Below are 13,273 nucleotides of genomic sequence, written 5' to 3'. Positions count from 1 at the left end.
GCATTACGATCAGATTCCTGAAGATATTATTTATACAACATATAGGTAATATTAACATAAAGTCTCTGAAACAACAGTGGGAGTTACCCAACAAAAGGTGTGAAAGACTGAGGGACATTAAGTGGAGGAAAGTGGTGCTATAGACTAAAAAAGGGAGAAAGATGGAGATTCTGTGGGTTCTTCACAGTGATTTAAAGTGGGAAATGGAGATATTTTGAGAAGAGGCCATTTGGGAGTGTGTAACGTTATTGAAGCTTTTTTTTATCAGATGGGACATCAGCCAACTCTGGAACTAAACAGATTGTAGTAGCTCTGTTGCTCACTGAACTGGCTGCATCCAAAAATGGCTTTTTTAACTACTGTTTTTTAATAATGCTTTCAGTTCTGTACCAAAAATTCTGCAGGTTCATCAGAACTGATCTTCCAAGTTTTCAATCTCAATGTTACCAGAACATTATATGTATTATACATAATATGTTATATATATTATAATTATGTACTATATATATTATATATATTCTTCTTGTTCCTCCCTCTCCCACAAATGTTAGGTTGTCCAGTAGAATTGCATTTCCCAGATTGCACTGTGGTAGCCCAGTGAGATGGGAGCTTGTCATCATAGCACAGGAGGCATGGTTCAATCAGTAGGTTCAGTGTAAAGGTGATACAACAGACATTAGATACCAGACTGGTGTTCCCATACTTCAATACTTAAAATAGAAGCAATGTCTTCTATATTTAGAATGACTCAGTTAAAAGAAAATAGATCTTGAACTGCTTTATATGCATGGCTACCTCTTCTAGGCCTCCCATTTCCTGAATGTGAGACAAAGACCCTCATTAAATGCTCCACACTAACTCTCCTCTGTGCCCTTCTGTCTTTCAGGATGTTTGAGCATTTCCTGAAAGGACTGCTGAGCTGTTTAATAGACTTTTGTACTACCACTATAAAAATTTAATCACCTAAATTGGGTGAACTAAATATATACTAACTCACTAGATAAATACTAACTCATCAGTATTTTGCATACCTTAAGTGGGCAGAATGCTCCAAGGTTATCCTATTATTACTGCCTCTAAATTCCCCATGCAGTTCATTGAGAGACCAATGCCTTTAAAAACCTAAAGAGGGAGATCCAGCACTTGCTCACAGGAGGCAATCCTGTCCCCCTTCCTACCCTTAGAAGATAGGGAAGCATTAAGAAACATTACATATCTCTCTCCATCCACTTGGGATGCTGCCTGTGGGCTGCTAATGGACCAGCAGCCACTGCAGTCACTGCTAGATCACAAACTAATGACTACAGCATGTGCCTAGAAAGTGTGGAAATTGGTTTCTAGGCTCTACCCAACCTAGTCCCCACATGTCCCAAATCACAAAAGAACTGCCCTCAATATTCAAGCCAGGGAAAAGTAGAAGATCAAGGCAAACAGATAAAAGGTCTTATTTTTCAGTAAGAACATCATATGCCAGTAAGGAAGATAAAAGTTTTTCCTAACTGTTTCCCTAGGTGATCATTTCAAGAAGTCAGAGCATATAAATATCAGGGGGAAAAAAGAGGTTAACTGTACTGATAATTTCTTTTAAAATATCCTTCCTCAAGCACTATTAGATCTCTATTTTAAATGTAGAATGGTCTTTTAATTTACTAGACTTTATTTGTTTTTTGCTTTCCTCTTTTCGGTCAATATCATCTAAGTAAATCTGTTTTCAAAGTAGTAAGACTTGAGTTCCTCATGACATTCTGACAGGAATTTCTACAGATAAGCATCACCCAACAAGCCTCATCTCTGCCTCAAACTCAGGGATGGTCTCTGATCTCTTATAGTCTGTCTCTCAGAAAAGCAGCTTGTCCTTCATTATAGAGCTCTCCAATACTTATCAGTCTAAAAGATAATAGAATTATTAGAAATGGATCAGAAATAAAACAGGAGACATCATCAAACAAATTCCTACCAATTCAACTAAATTCCATAAACATCCTAACATTTCAAGTACAGACCACAAAAAAAAAAGGATAAACCAGCAAACAGTAACAAAGACAAAATCCCTTTGTTTGGAAAAGGAATACATAACTTTGAGACCTTCAGCTTGGAAGAGAGATAAAGATCTCTAAAATTAGCAACACTGTGAAAAAAGTGTGAAAAATCGTTATCTCATAAACCACAAAGAACAGATCTATAGGCAGTCAGCAGGCTTAAAACAAAACAAAAGAATGTGCACTTTCACTCTGTGTGTAATTAAATTATGGGATAATTACTCCACAATGCCACAGAGACTGAAAATATAAATATATTCAAGAAGGGATTTAGAGACAAATTAATAGATATGTATTAAATATGATCATCCAGATTCAAACACCAGCGCAACCAATGTTAGAATCTAGGAGAGCTAATACAATAAGTTTCTTATTTCTTTCCTACAGAGATGCTGTGAACTGCTGTGATCTGACTAGATGAACTTTTTTTTTTTTTAAAAAAGGACCTCAACTGAAGTTTAAGTTTAAAAAAAATCTTCATAATGTAAGTACCCTGGTCTGTACTGGTAAAATAACGTGTTATGGATATGAAGTGAATATTTGTTTCTTACAATCTCTTTTTGAAGAAATGTATTTTTTCAGCTTCTACAGTATCCTGTGGAATGTGCTCCAAATGTGTATGATCTCTGGTAAGACAGTTCTGAAAGCCAAATCAACAGAAATCAATCCTCCCCATAATCTCCAATGGTCCCCATGCAAACCTACTCCTATCCCTCAAAATAAAGCTCAAAACAAGCAAAAGAACCTTTTAATATTTGTATAGGTAAGCTGACCATGAGGTTAAACACATTTTAACTCAGACAAAGCAACAGAAACACACACCTGTGAATGGGGGGATGAAGATTCCTACCCCTTTCAACAGAGCTGGACATCAGATTGGCTGAGCTAAATCAATCTGTAACCCCATGGTAACATAAACACCTGCTCACATTCAGAGGTTTAATTTTCCAATCCTTGCGTAATTCAACATTTGCTTTAAATCAGCACAAGGTTCATGTCTGTTCTCCAGCCCTCCGCTCAACTACATGCTGGTGATGCCTTAAAAGAGCCAGCACAGGAATTTCTGAAGATGAAGAGGGGGGATCTGGTTAAACTCTACACCATTTCTCTCTTTCTGTAAATCCAGTATCAGTTTTCTGGTGTGTTTTACCACAAACTGCAGCAACAGGCACAATGATCCAAAGGACGGGAAGCTGGGGTCAGAGGAAAGCACTTGCCTGTGACAGCAGTCTGTACTTACTGACCCAGATACTTTAAAGAGGGGTAGTCCCAATCCTCCTCCTTTGCCCCAAGAGGATTGTTTTGTCTGATACTAAATCCATTCAGATGTGCCATAAAACCACAACCATCATTTCATGAGCTACAGAAAAGAAATTGTCTTAAATAGAAAATACTGTTATCAGTTAAAAAGAAAGACTGTCATCAATTAAACTAAGCCACTCCCAAACTGGTAAGCAAAATGACATTCTTCCACTTCTTCCCCACTGCCCAAAAATCTCAATGGGAGAAGAAACCAAGTATTCATAAATTACAGCAAAGGGTATAGCAGCAAGAGAACTCAGCTGGATTTTTATGGACAGTAGTTCCTCACTGGAAATCAGGGACAGAAAAACCTGCGAAGTGTTGTACTAAGAATTTGTAGAGAAAAATAATCCAAAACAAAAAAATAATTGTCATCAAGAAATTGAATACTTCATGCTATTTATGTATTTCTTGAAAAAAAACCCAAAACATTCTACCAATGACCATCTTCACAGGAACTGAAAACAACTCTGCTAATAACAAGCCGAGTCTTTATTAGAGGATTTACATAAAACAACAATTTAGATGTTCAAATCTCTCCTGAATCAAACTAATTAAGCATGAATAATAAAGTGGTTTTAGAAGCCTTGATAATTTGCAGAATTTAAACGTGGGAAATACAATACATAAAACCACCAAAAGATAGAATGTTTGGCTGAATTTACTCACTTGTTCTTAAAAATAGACCACAAAAAAAAATATACGCCACTCAAAACAAACTATTTTCAGAGGTGCATAGAACTGTATTTATTTACTCTCATTCTTAATTGTGATGCTTATGAAAAACTGTACTATGTTTGACCTGGTATCAGATGCGTGTGTCCATGACCACAGCACTACTTCTCTTCAAGGTCCCCAGGTCCCTCCAGTTATAGAACCATAGGATGGTTTGGGTTGGAAAGGACCATAAAGATCACCTAATTCCAACCCCCCTTCCATGGGCAGAGACACCTTCCACTAGACCAGGTTGCTCAAAGCCCCATCCAAACCAGCCTTGAACACTTCCAGGGATGGGGCAGCCACAACTTCACTGGGCAACCTGTGCCAGGGCCTCACCACCTTCAGTGAAGAACTTCTTCCTACTACCTAATCTAAACCTACCCTCTTTCACTTTGAAGCCATTTCTCCCAGTCCTACCACTACCTGCCCTTGTAAAAAGACCCTCTCCAGCTATTTAGTAGGTCCCCTTTAGGCCCTAGAAAGCTGCTTGAAGATCTCTCTCTCTGGATCTCTCTGTAGCCAGCCTGACCAACCACAGCTCATTCTCTCTCTCCACAGCAGAATTACTCCAGTCCTCTGATCATCTTTGTGGCCTCCTCTGGACTTGCTCCAACAGTCCATGTCCTTCCTGTGCTGGGGACTCCTGAGCTGGATGCAGCCCTGCAAGTGGGATCTCACAAGAGCAGAACAGAGGGGCAGAATCACCTCCCTCAAGCTGCTGCCCAGACTGCTTTGGTTGCAGTCCAGGACACGTTTGGCTTTCTGGGCTGCAAGCACGCACTTCCAGCTCATGTCCAGCCTCTGATCCACCAGCACTCCCAAGTTCTTCTTGGATGGACTGCTCTCAATCCACACACTGCAGGCCTGTATCCACACTTGGGATTGCCTCAGCCCAGGTGCAGGACCTTGCACTTGGCCTTGCACTGCATGAGGCTTGCACAGACCCTCCTGTCAAATTACTTCAATGCCTGCACAGAAAAAAAAATCTACAACTCTTACTCAGGCTGTATTTAGTTCATGGGTTAATGCAAGCTTTCAGACTTCCAAAGCTGTAAGTCTATTACCTTTCATATGCCTCCCAAGAAAAAATTACAGAAGAGGAACATCGGGGAAAACCAATGTTGTCCAACTGTCCTTTCTGGGAAGTTAAAAACCAACTCATCTGTTTGTTCAAAGGGATTTTGAGGAGATCAATTTAGTCGTAATCTACTAAACATATGATTTAAAGCAGTGTCCCAAACCTAAATAGTGCATAGCAAAACTATGGCAAAACGTTAATGCAATACTTCCAAAAGAATCTTTAATTTAAGAAGGGAGAAATACAATCTGAGTAGTTCCTTTATACTGTGAATAAAATACAACTAATTCTCAAGGCCTTCTCTATTTTTCTAATTGTCATATGAAATCTTCACCAATATTCTACTGCACTGGACACAGAAAGGGATATTTCCATTCATCTTTAAAGCTAGGTAACACGTGGCTACAGATGGATAAGTTTAAATCATGCTTAAGCACCTTTAAACCTTATTTTGAGTTTACCTTTACAGATGGTCTAGTACACAGAAAGCATGGGAGAAGGGAGAACTGTTTTATCCATTTATATTCTTCAACAGCAGTCTAAAGCAGTAACTCACCTCTTCAGCACATGATATATCTCCAGAAAAATGGAATAACAGACTGTGAAAGATCTTTATTAAAAACTCCAGTCATTAAAGTATTACTGAGAAAGGAGAACAGCCTAAGAATTACTAGTGACACTAAGATATAGTTAAGATAATTGAAATCAATTGAAAAAAAGAAGGAAAATCAATGAAATATAAATTAAAATGTAATTGCACTAAATGAATTATTTTTCCTTTTAATCTTCAAAGAGTTAACCACTTGTATCTTCTAGAACTTCTAAACGCTGAAAAGTCAGGTGACAATTCATATCTGTCTTAACAGCAATGACTTTTTTATTACACATATTTTAGCTGGGAACTTGAATGTAATAAGATTACTAACTGTCAATCAAATAAATGAGAGGACCTTCAGAAACAGCTGCAGGTTCACACTCGATCATAAATCCTTTTGGTTCATTAAAGCCTTCTGAATATACCATGTGCTATGCATAAGGAACTCCAAAGCTGAAGCTGTTTTAACATTTTGAGTCCCTCAAAAAGCACATGTGCAAAGAAAAACTTAGTTTTTGTTATCCAATGAAAAACTTGTACTCGGTAGTAATGAGGGCACCAATGGCCTCTAGATTTTCGTTTCCTCTCCTGCATCACATGCTTCCTGCATTTGCTTCACTATTTGTATTTACTATTATTTCATTCACCTTTATAGGCTAGTTTGGTATGAAAATAGATCTTTGATTGCACTGTCTACCATGTCTTTCCTTCCCCTCTTGAAATTTTTTCTAGTCCTTGCCAGAAATTTAAAGGTCTAAGAGAAAAATCCTTACAGTGTTCCTAATATTTAGCACCACAAGAGGGGAGCTCCAGTTACAGCTCTTTCCAAAAGGCCTGAGGAAGGGAAGAGGTTTGTTTATATCTATAAATTAACACCTTTAGGAACCCATTTATTAACACCTACATGAGCCCCTTAACCAGCCATTGCATGTTCCCCTTTTCCCAGCTGAAGGAGCAGAGGATGCAAGGGGAGTCTCATGTGTGGCAGGGAGGGGAACGATCACCAGGATGGGGGAAAAGCCACATGCAGTGGGAAAGGGCAAAACGTGGGAGTGCAGTGGGAAAATGAGTGTTTCACAACAGTTAGGAAAGAGCCCAGGGTTACATCACCCAGGAGAAAGGGAGCTGTGGTCAGTGAAATGAAGCAGTGCAGACCTCAAACCACCCCAAAACCAGGCTTCCACACTTCCAGTGCTCACCAGTCCTCTCCCACCTTCCTCTGTATTTACAGTATTGCAAGGCCAAATTTTTAACAGCTCAGTGTAAATCCAGAACTCTGAAACTGTAAATTCCAGACAATGGATGTGAAGGTGTTTTTTCACTTTCCTTCTAAGCACACAGGATATTTGTAGGTGAGTTCATTCAGCTTCCTCTAACATTGCAACTAGAAACCCAGTTTAACAAACAAAATCCAAGCGTATCACAGATCTCAACATCAAAAGACATTAAACTACAACACAGAAAATCCAGCCAGCTTCCAAACCACAACAAGAAAATAAATAAAGGCATTCAAGTTGTTCTGACAGTTATAAGCAAAACAAATACTCAGAAACATCAGCAATAACAAAACGGAGAACAACAAAGCTACAAAGCTGAAAATAATGCACAAAACTATTAAAAAGGGATTCTGACAGGTGTGTTAATGGTTTATATAAACAGGTAAATGCAAACCTAGTTTTAAAATAGTTTGAAACCCTTAGTCATTAAGTAGAACTTGATTTTCAAATATATTTACACATTTTCTGTTAAATTATTTGTATGTATATTATACATATATTTATATTTTCATAAACAATTTTACATTTATCATAAATATATGCAAAAATCAAAAGCCATAATAGAGGTTCTACAGGCAAAAAATCCTTTTCTGTTCTTTGGTCAATGTTTTAACATTTTCTTCTTTAAAACAATTCACAGGCTAAACACAACAGATCTTAATGCAGATAACTATAACCAAGTCACGCTGAAGAAGAAATGTGACTTAAGTTCTAAAATTATGTAAATGTCCGAGATACAGACTCTGTATCATGATAATCAAATAACAGTACATATTTTTCATATTATAAATATCCCAAACAGCCTGGTCTCAGACCAGTGACTGTTTTATACAGCATCAGCACGGTTTAAAAAAAATTATTATATAATTGGTGATTTTGATTACCTGGAATAGCTTCATGGGCTGTCAAAACCACACTTATAATAGGATTTTTAGCTCCTGGAACCTGTTCGGTCTCCTTAGTTGATGGGGTTTTCTCTGTTTTCTGAACTCTGGGCCTCTTTGGAGTTTTTTCTTGCTCATCTTCCTTCCTGTCAAGGTCAACGTCAGAATCATTACCTAAAGAGCAAACATCAAAAAGAAGGTAACTATGTACAAAAGCAATGCAGGTGACACAGTCACTGACACTACAAGAACAAATGGGAAGGAAACTAATGCTACCATAGGAAGACAGACATTATCAAAACAAGATATGCTGTATGATCCCTAAAGAGGAAGGTGTAATAAAACTCTATTTAATAAAACTAGTGTGATACTTACACAAATTAAAAAAAAGAGAAAAAAATCAAAATTTTAAAAATGGATTCTCAGAAACATTTGTGTTTCCAAATTATTTCACAGCCCCTCAGTTCAGAAAGGATATTGAGGTGCTGGAGCAGGTCCAGAGAAGAGCAACAAGGCTGGTGAAGGGACTGGAGCACAAGTCCTATAAGGAGAGGCTGAGGGAGCTGGGGCTGTTCAGCCTGGAAAAGAGGAGGCTCAGGGGAGACCTCATCACTCTCCACAACTACCTGAAAGGAGGTTGTAGCCAGGTGGAGGTTGGTCTCTTCTCCCAGGCAACCAGTAGTAGGACAAGAGGGCATGGTCTTAAGTTGTGCCAGGGGAGGTTTAGGTTGGATATTAGGAAGAAATTCTTTACAGAGAGGGTAATCAGACATTGGAATGGGCTGCCCAGGGAGGTGGTGGATTCACCATCCCTGGAGGTTTTTAAGATGAGACTGGATGTGGCATCAGTGTCATGGTCTGGTAACCACAGCAGTGTTGGATCAAGGGTTGGACCTGATGATCTCGGAGGTCTTTTACAACCTGGTTGATTCTGTGATTCTATGAGTCTACGACTCTATACAAAACACTCATCTGAAATAAGAATGAATAATCAGTAATCAGCTGAATTATTCCTTGAAATTATTTCTTCCTTAAATGAGCAATTTGAATTCTGAAAATTTAAAAAAAAACAAAACCAAAACCAAAAAAACCAACCAAACAACAAAAACCAAACATGCACAAAGATAAAAAGTCTAAGTTTATGCCAATAAATTTCTTATATTAGATGAAATGGTAGCAAATGCATGCTAGAGAAAACAAAGTTGGCAAATTAAGGCACTATGCAAATGTGCCAGAATAAGGAATGTAATGAATAAGGAAAGCAGAAACTGATGGAAGAAAATGATAAATAAACCCAGTGAATTTTTCAGGTTTTTTTCCCCCTGAATCTAAATCAGTTGACTCAATCTCCAGAGTAAGTTATTCCATCTATATCCATAATGTGCTGTAGGTTTTCTACTGGGATAGGGACACAAAGCCAGAAGGAAACAAGGTGTTGTGTAAGAACAAGTTCAGCTTTCTCAGGCATCCTTAGGCAGAAATGTCAACACTGACAACTGGTAATGACATGATGCTAATCAGTAAATCCGAAATTCATATTTACAACCCCCAGAATGAGGAACAACCACAAAGCAAGTTGAATTCAAACACAGTTAGCCAGTCACATTTATATGGAGCCATGTTAGCAATGCTTCTGTCCCAGCTTCCAGCTTCTCTGCCTGGAGAGCACCCAGCTTTTCAGTGCCTGCTCTAATGATTTCTTCAATTTCATTAGATAAATTCCTTGATCTAAACCTCTTCTCAACTACTTTTTTCTCTGTAGACTTCTATGATTTTGGAAAATATTGCTGCTTTATATATAAAGAGTCTCGTAATGTCCCCATTTAACTCCCTAATGTAAGTATAAATTATTCATTGCTACTGAAACCATGTAATTCTAACACTGACGTTTCTCTGCAATATCTGAAAGGGATATTTGAATATAAAGAAAAATTCCAGAAAATTGCAGCAGTTTGAACCAGAAACTGCTTGTGCAGTGGTTTCTTTTGGTGTGATGAGCAGGGGTGAAAGCTGGACTCCATCTTAAAGGTCTTTTCCAACCTTTATGATTCTATGAAACAAACACATTTTTCAACATTTTCTTCATGAAACAGCTTATGTTAGATTATTATCAACAAAAAAATGAATCATCACAAATTCCTCTGCAGGATCAGGCTACCAACAGAAGAAAGCTTTCTCATAAAGTATCAGAAGACACAAAGAAGCTGCTTATTGAATTATGTTTCCCTGAGGCTCCTTCACCTACTGTTAAACAACAAATACAAAAAGTAATTGGGTTAATTAATCTGCTTTTGTTCAGTGGGCAGTAAGAGTTAGTGCTAGCATTAGGAAAAAAAAAAAAGAAAAAAAAAGATTTAATATACTTGTGGAAAAAACATGTTTTAGCCAAAAGAAATTCAGAACTATAGATTGGAATAAAAGCTACGATGAGGACAACAGAATTTTCTCCACTTTGCTTGGGACCATGTAATTCCTAGTAGCTATATGAATAGAATCCAAGCACCCTGCTCCTAAATCCTCCTTTCTAACCATTAAAAAGTAAGACTTAATCAGTTTAATGAGGAAATAAAGTGCCTGAAACCAAACAATAAAACTCTGCCATTTCATGCTTTTCATGTCAAACTGTAACTGTTAGTTTTGAATACTGGAATTCTACTAAAAAAAAGGACGAATCACAGACTTGAATTTGTGATCCATACTTGTGAATAACTAGGACCAAGCTAAGAAATGTTTCATGCTGCTTTTCTCTCCTTATGTGCCTCTGTCAGGCAGATCAAGTTTGCTACTTCCTTCAGTCCGACCAAGGGTAAAGGCTGTGGAAGAGACATGTTACAATAAATACAGCTGATTATATCTCCCTGTTTTCAAAACAGAACTCCAAAAATGCTATTTAAAAAGACTTAAAAATAACATTCAGAATTGCAATATAAAAACATTTCTCTGCCAAAGGGTTACTGTGTTATATGCATAGAAACCCCTTGTACATGTATGATAAGCACTAATAATTAAGATTATGGCCATGGGAAAATATTTTCCTAAGAAACCCAAATCTGGTAAGTAATTCACAAAGGACTGAATCTCAACTTCCATCTCAGTATGAGGTGAGAACATCCAGCCCCTAACAGAAGGACTACATTCACTATGAGTATAGGTGTGAGGAAGGTACTGAGTGCCATGCAAACTCAGTTAACACCAAAAAAGGCCACACATATATTGGGGAAAAACAGGCAAATGAGAAAATTGAACTGATTTGCTGAACACCTTCAATTAGTGCTGAATATCTGTAAGAACATTCTCACCCTCACAAAAAAAAAAATAGTCTCCTCTCTACAGAGTGTTTGAATTCTGATAGTTAACTATTAAAATTTATTCACTAATCCAATGATGATGGCAGTAGCCCCATTCTTCCCCTTTCTGAGAGGAACATACATCTTTCAGAAACAATCTGTTGAAAAAGAGCTGGGATGCACGTTGCCAATACTTTTTGCTACAAACAGAACTATTTCATAGTCTGTGTGTAACCTGAAAGAAACTTAAAAATCCCCCGAACCAACACCTCCCATCAAATCAACAAATCAACAAAAATCTTAACACTCGATGACAGATGCTTTGTTCCTGAACTCTTTCTACACCAAAAAATCGTGAACTGGATGGTGTGCTTTAGGAAGGAATTGAGAGGTAAACAAAAATATGTTTTAATGGAAAATAAGAGCTTCAACTTTGACCACAGGACTCAAATGGCCTTTCTAGAGTGTGGGGTCATCTCAACAGCATTTAGTTCCTGGAATTTAGCATTTAGTCTTCCTGGAAAAAATTCCTTCAGTGTTAGTATTGTGGATTAGAGTGTCAAAAGTAAGTGTTTTGTCCCTCACAACTAGGACAATTCGGCTGTATAAAAAAGAAACACCCGTAAGTGATTTTAAGATAATTTAGGAGAAAATAGAGTATATGCCACCTGAATAGCTAAGCCCAGTTTCTCCAGGCTGTTAGGGCCTTCAGTTGCTCCTGAACAGGTTTGTTTAAACGAACTGTCTCACTCTGCATCTCCCTTGCTAAGCAGTCAGCTTAGCACTTTGTCAGCTGGCACCTGGATGCAACAGATGGATGAAGTGACCTCCCCTCCCCAGCGACAGCAGCTTCAAACGCCTGCTTGTGTTTGTGTAAGAAATACAGCACTGTGCCTGCGCCTTCTAACACATTTAAGAAACGGTCATGTTTCTGTTGATTGGTAAAGCCACTGTCAACTCTGAATTAATCAGTGCATTCAGAGTCCCTTCCAATCTGTCCCAGGATTCTGCTGGAGTTGTTAACTGAAGGGACTGATCTGGGCATTAGTAATTGGATGTATGACACTTCAGGAGCACAGCTACACATCCTTAACTGGCATGTTTTTAAACTACTCTTCACTCAAATTACTATTTCTTATCCCCTAAAAAGCGCTGATATTTCATAGCAGCAAGAGAGCAGCTTGGAAAAAAGATGGACTGGCTATTTAAAATTAACATAGACAATTGTTTCTCCTGCAGAGAAAGATATACTACTTGCAGGAAGAATTAATTTAAATCAGAACCCAGCTGCTGGCAAAAACATTTTAAACCAAGGCCAAAAGAGATATCTTTAAGAATTACTTAGGCTCCTAATTCAGCATGAATGAATGATTTACTCCAGAGAAGGGACTCTGTCCAGTGCTGTAATGTGTCTTCCACCCAAATCCCTCAATGTCCTTACATCTTGACAGAGATTCAGGTATGCTGCAGTGTGGGAGAGGGATGGTGGTTAAAATAATTACCTGTTGTCTATCTCTCAAAACAAGTGAGCTTAGAGGAAGTTGCTGGGAAACTGAGCCAATCAAACAACAGTCAAAATCCCCAAACTCCCCCCAGCGCAGCACTGGAAAGCTGAAGCAGGTCTGTTTTCTGGCTGGAAGCCACAGTGAAAACCTGTGGCTGTTCAGGAACAACCTCAACTCTTCTAGTTTTGTCTTAGGACAAAACACTGGATGGCAGTACCACCAGCCAGGCAGATCCAAATCATTAGCCAGAACTGTTAACTTGGTTTAACCAAAAAGAAACAAACAGGTGTATAAAAAGCTCAGCTTACATCAGAGCAACTTGCTTAGGGAAACAACCCCTCTTTAAAAAAAAATACATTTACTAAGCCTGTACACGGGGGATTTTTAAGTACAATGGACATTTTTTAATTCTGTGCTGTATTGGGTTTGTGTGGCCAGGTTTTGATGGCAGAGGGGCTACAATTGTGGCTTCTGTGAGAAGATGCCAGAGCCTTCCTAAGCCCATCAATGATCACAGAATCAAAGAATCAGCTGGGCTGGAAGGGACTCTCAGATCATCAAGTCCAACCCTTGATCCAACACTCCG

General features: G+C 38.3%; 1 protein-coding gene across 5 annotated transcripts in view; it reads right to left on the bottom strand.

Moving 5' to 3' along the window:
• ZFAT (zinc finger and AT-hook domain containing) overlaps positions 1 to 13,273 on the bottom strand; it is a 128,327-nt gene that overhangs the window by 45,817 nt on the left and 69,237 nt on the right. For all 5 annotated transcript variants that reach the window (XR_004359426.1, XM_032700986.1, XM_032700977.1 and 2 more), the window contains one exon: positions 7,896 to 8,069. Coding sequence is in view for 4 of the 5 variants with exons in the window: in XM_032700986.1 (XP_032556877.1) it covers positions 7,896 to 8,069 (174 nt within the window). In the remaining variant the exon portion in view is untranslated. The remainder of the gene's footprint in view (positions 1 to 7,895; positions 8,070 to 13,273) is intronic.

Source organism: Chiroxiphia lanceolata, chromosome 1 (assembly GCF_009829145.1).
Source record: "Chiroxiphia lanceolata isolate bChiLan1 chromosome 1, bChiLan1.pri, whole genome shotgun sequence".
Lineage (NCBI taxonomy): Eukaryota > Metazoa > Chordata > Aves > Passeriformes > Pipridae > Chiroxiphia > Chiroxiphia lanceolata.
This window is presented reverse-complemented; position numbering and strand designations above follow the sequence as displayed.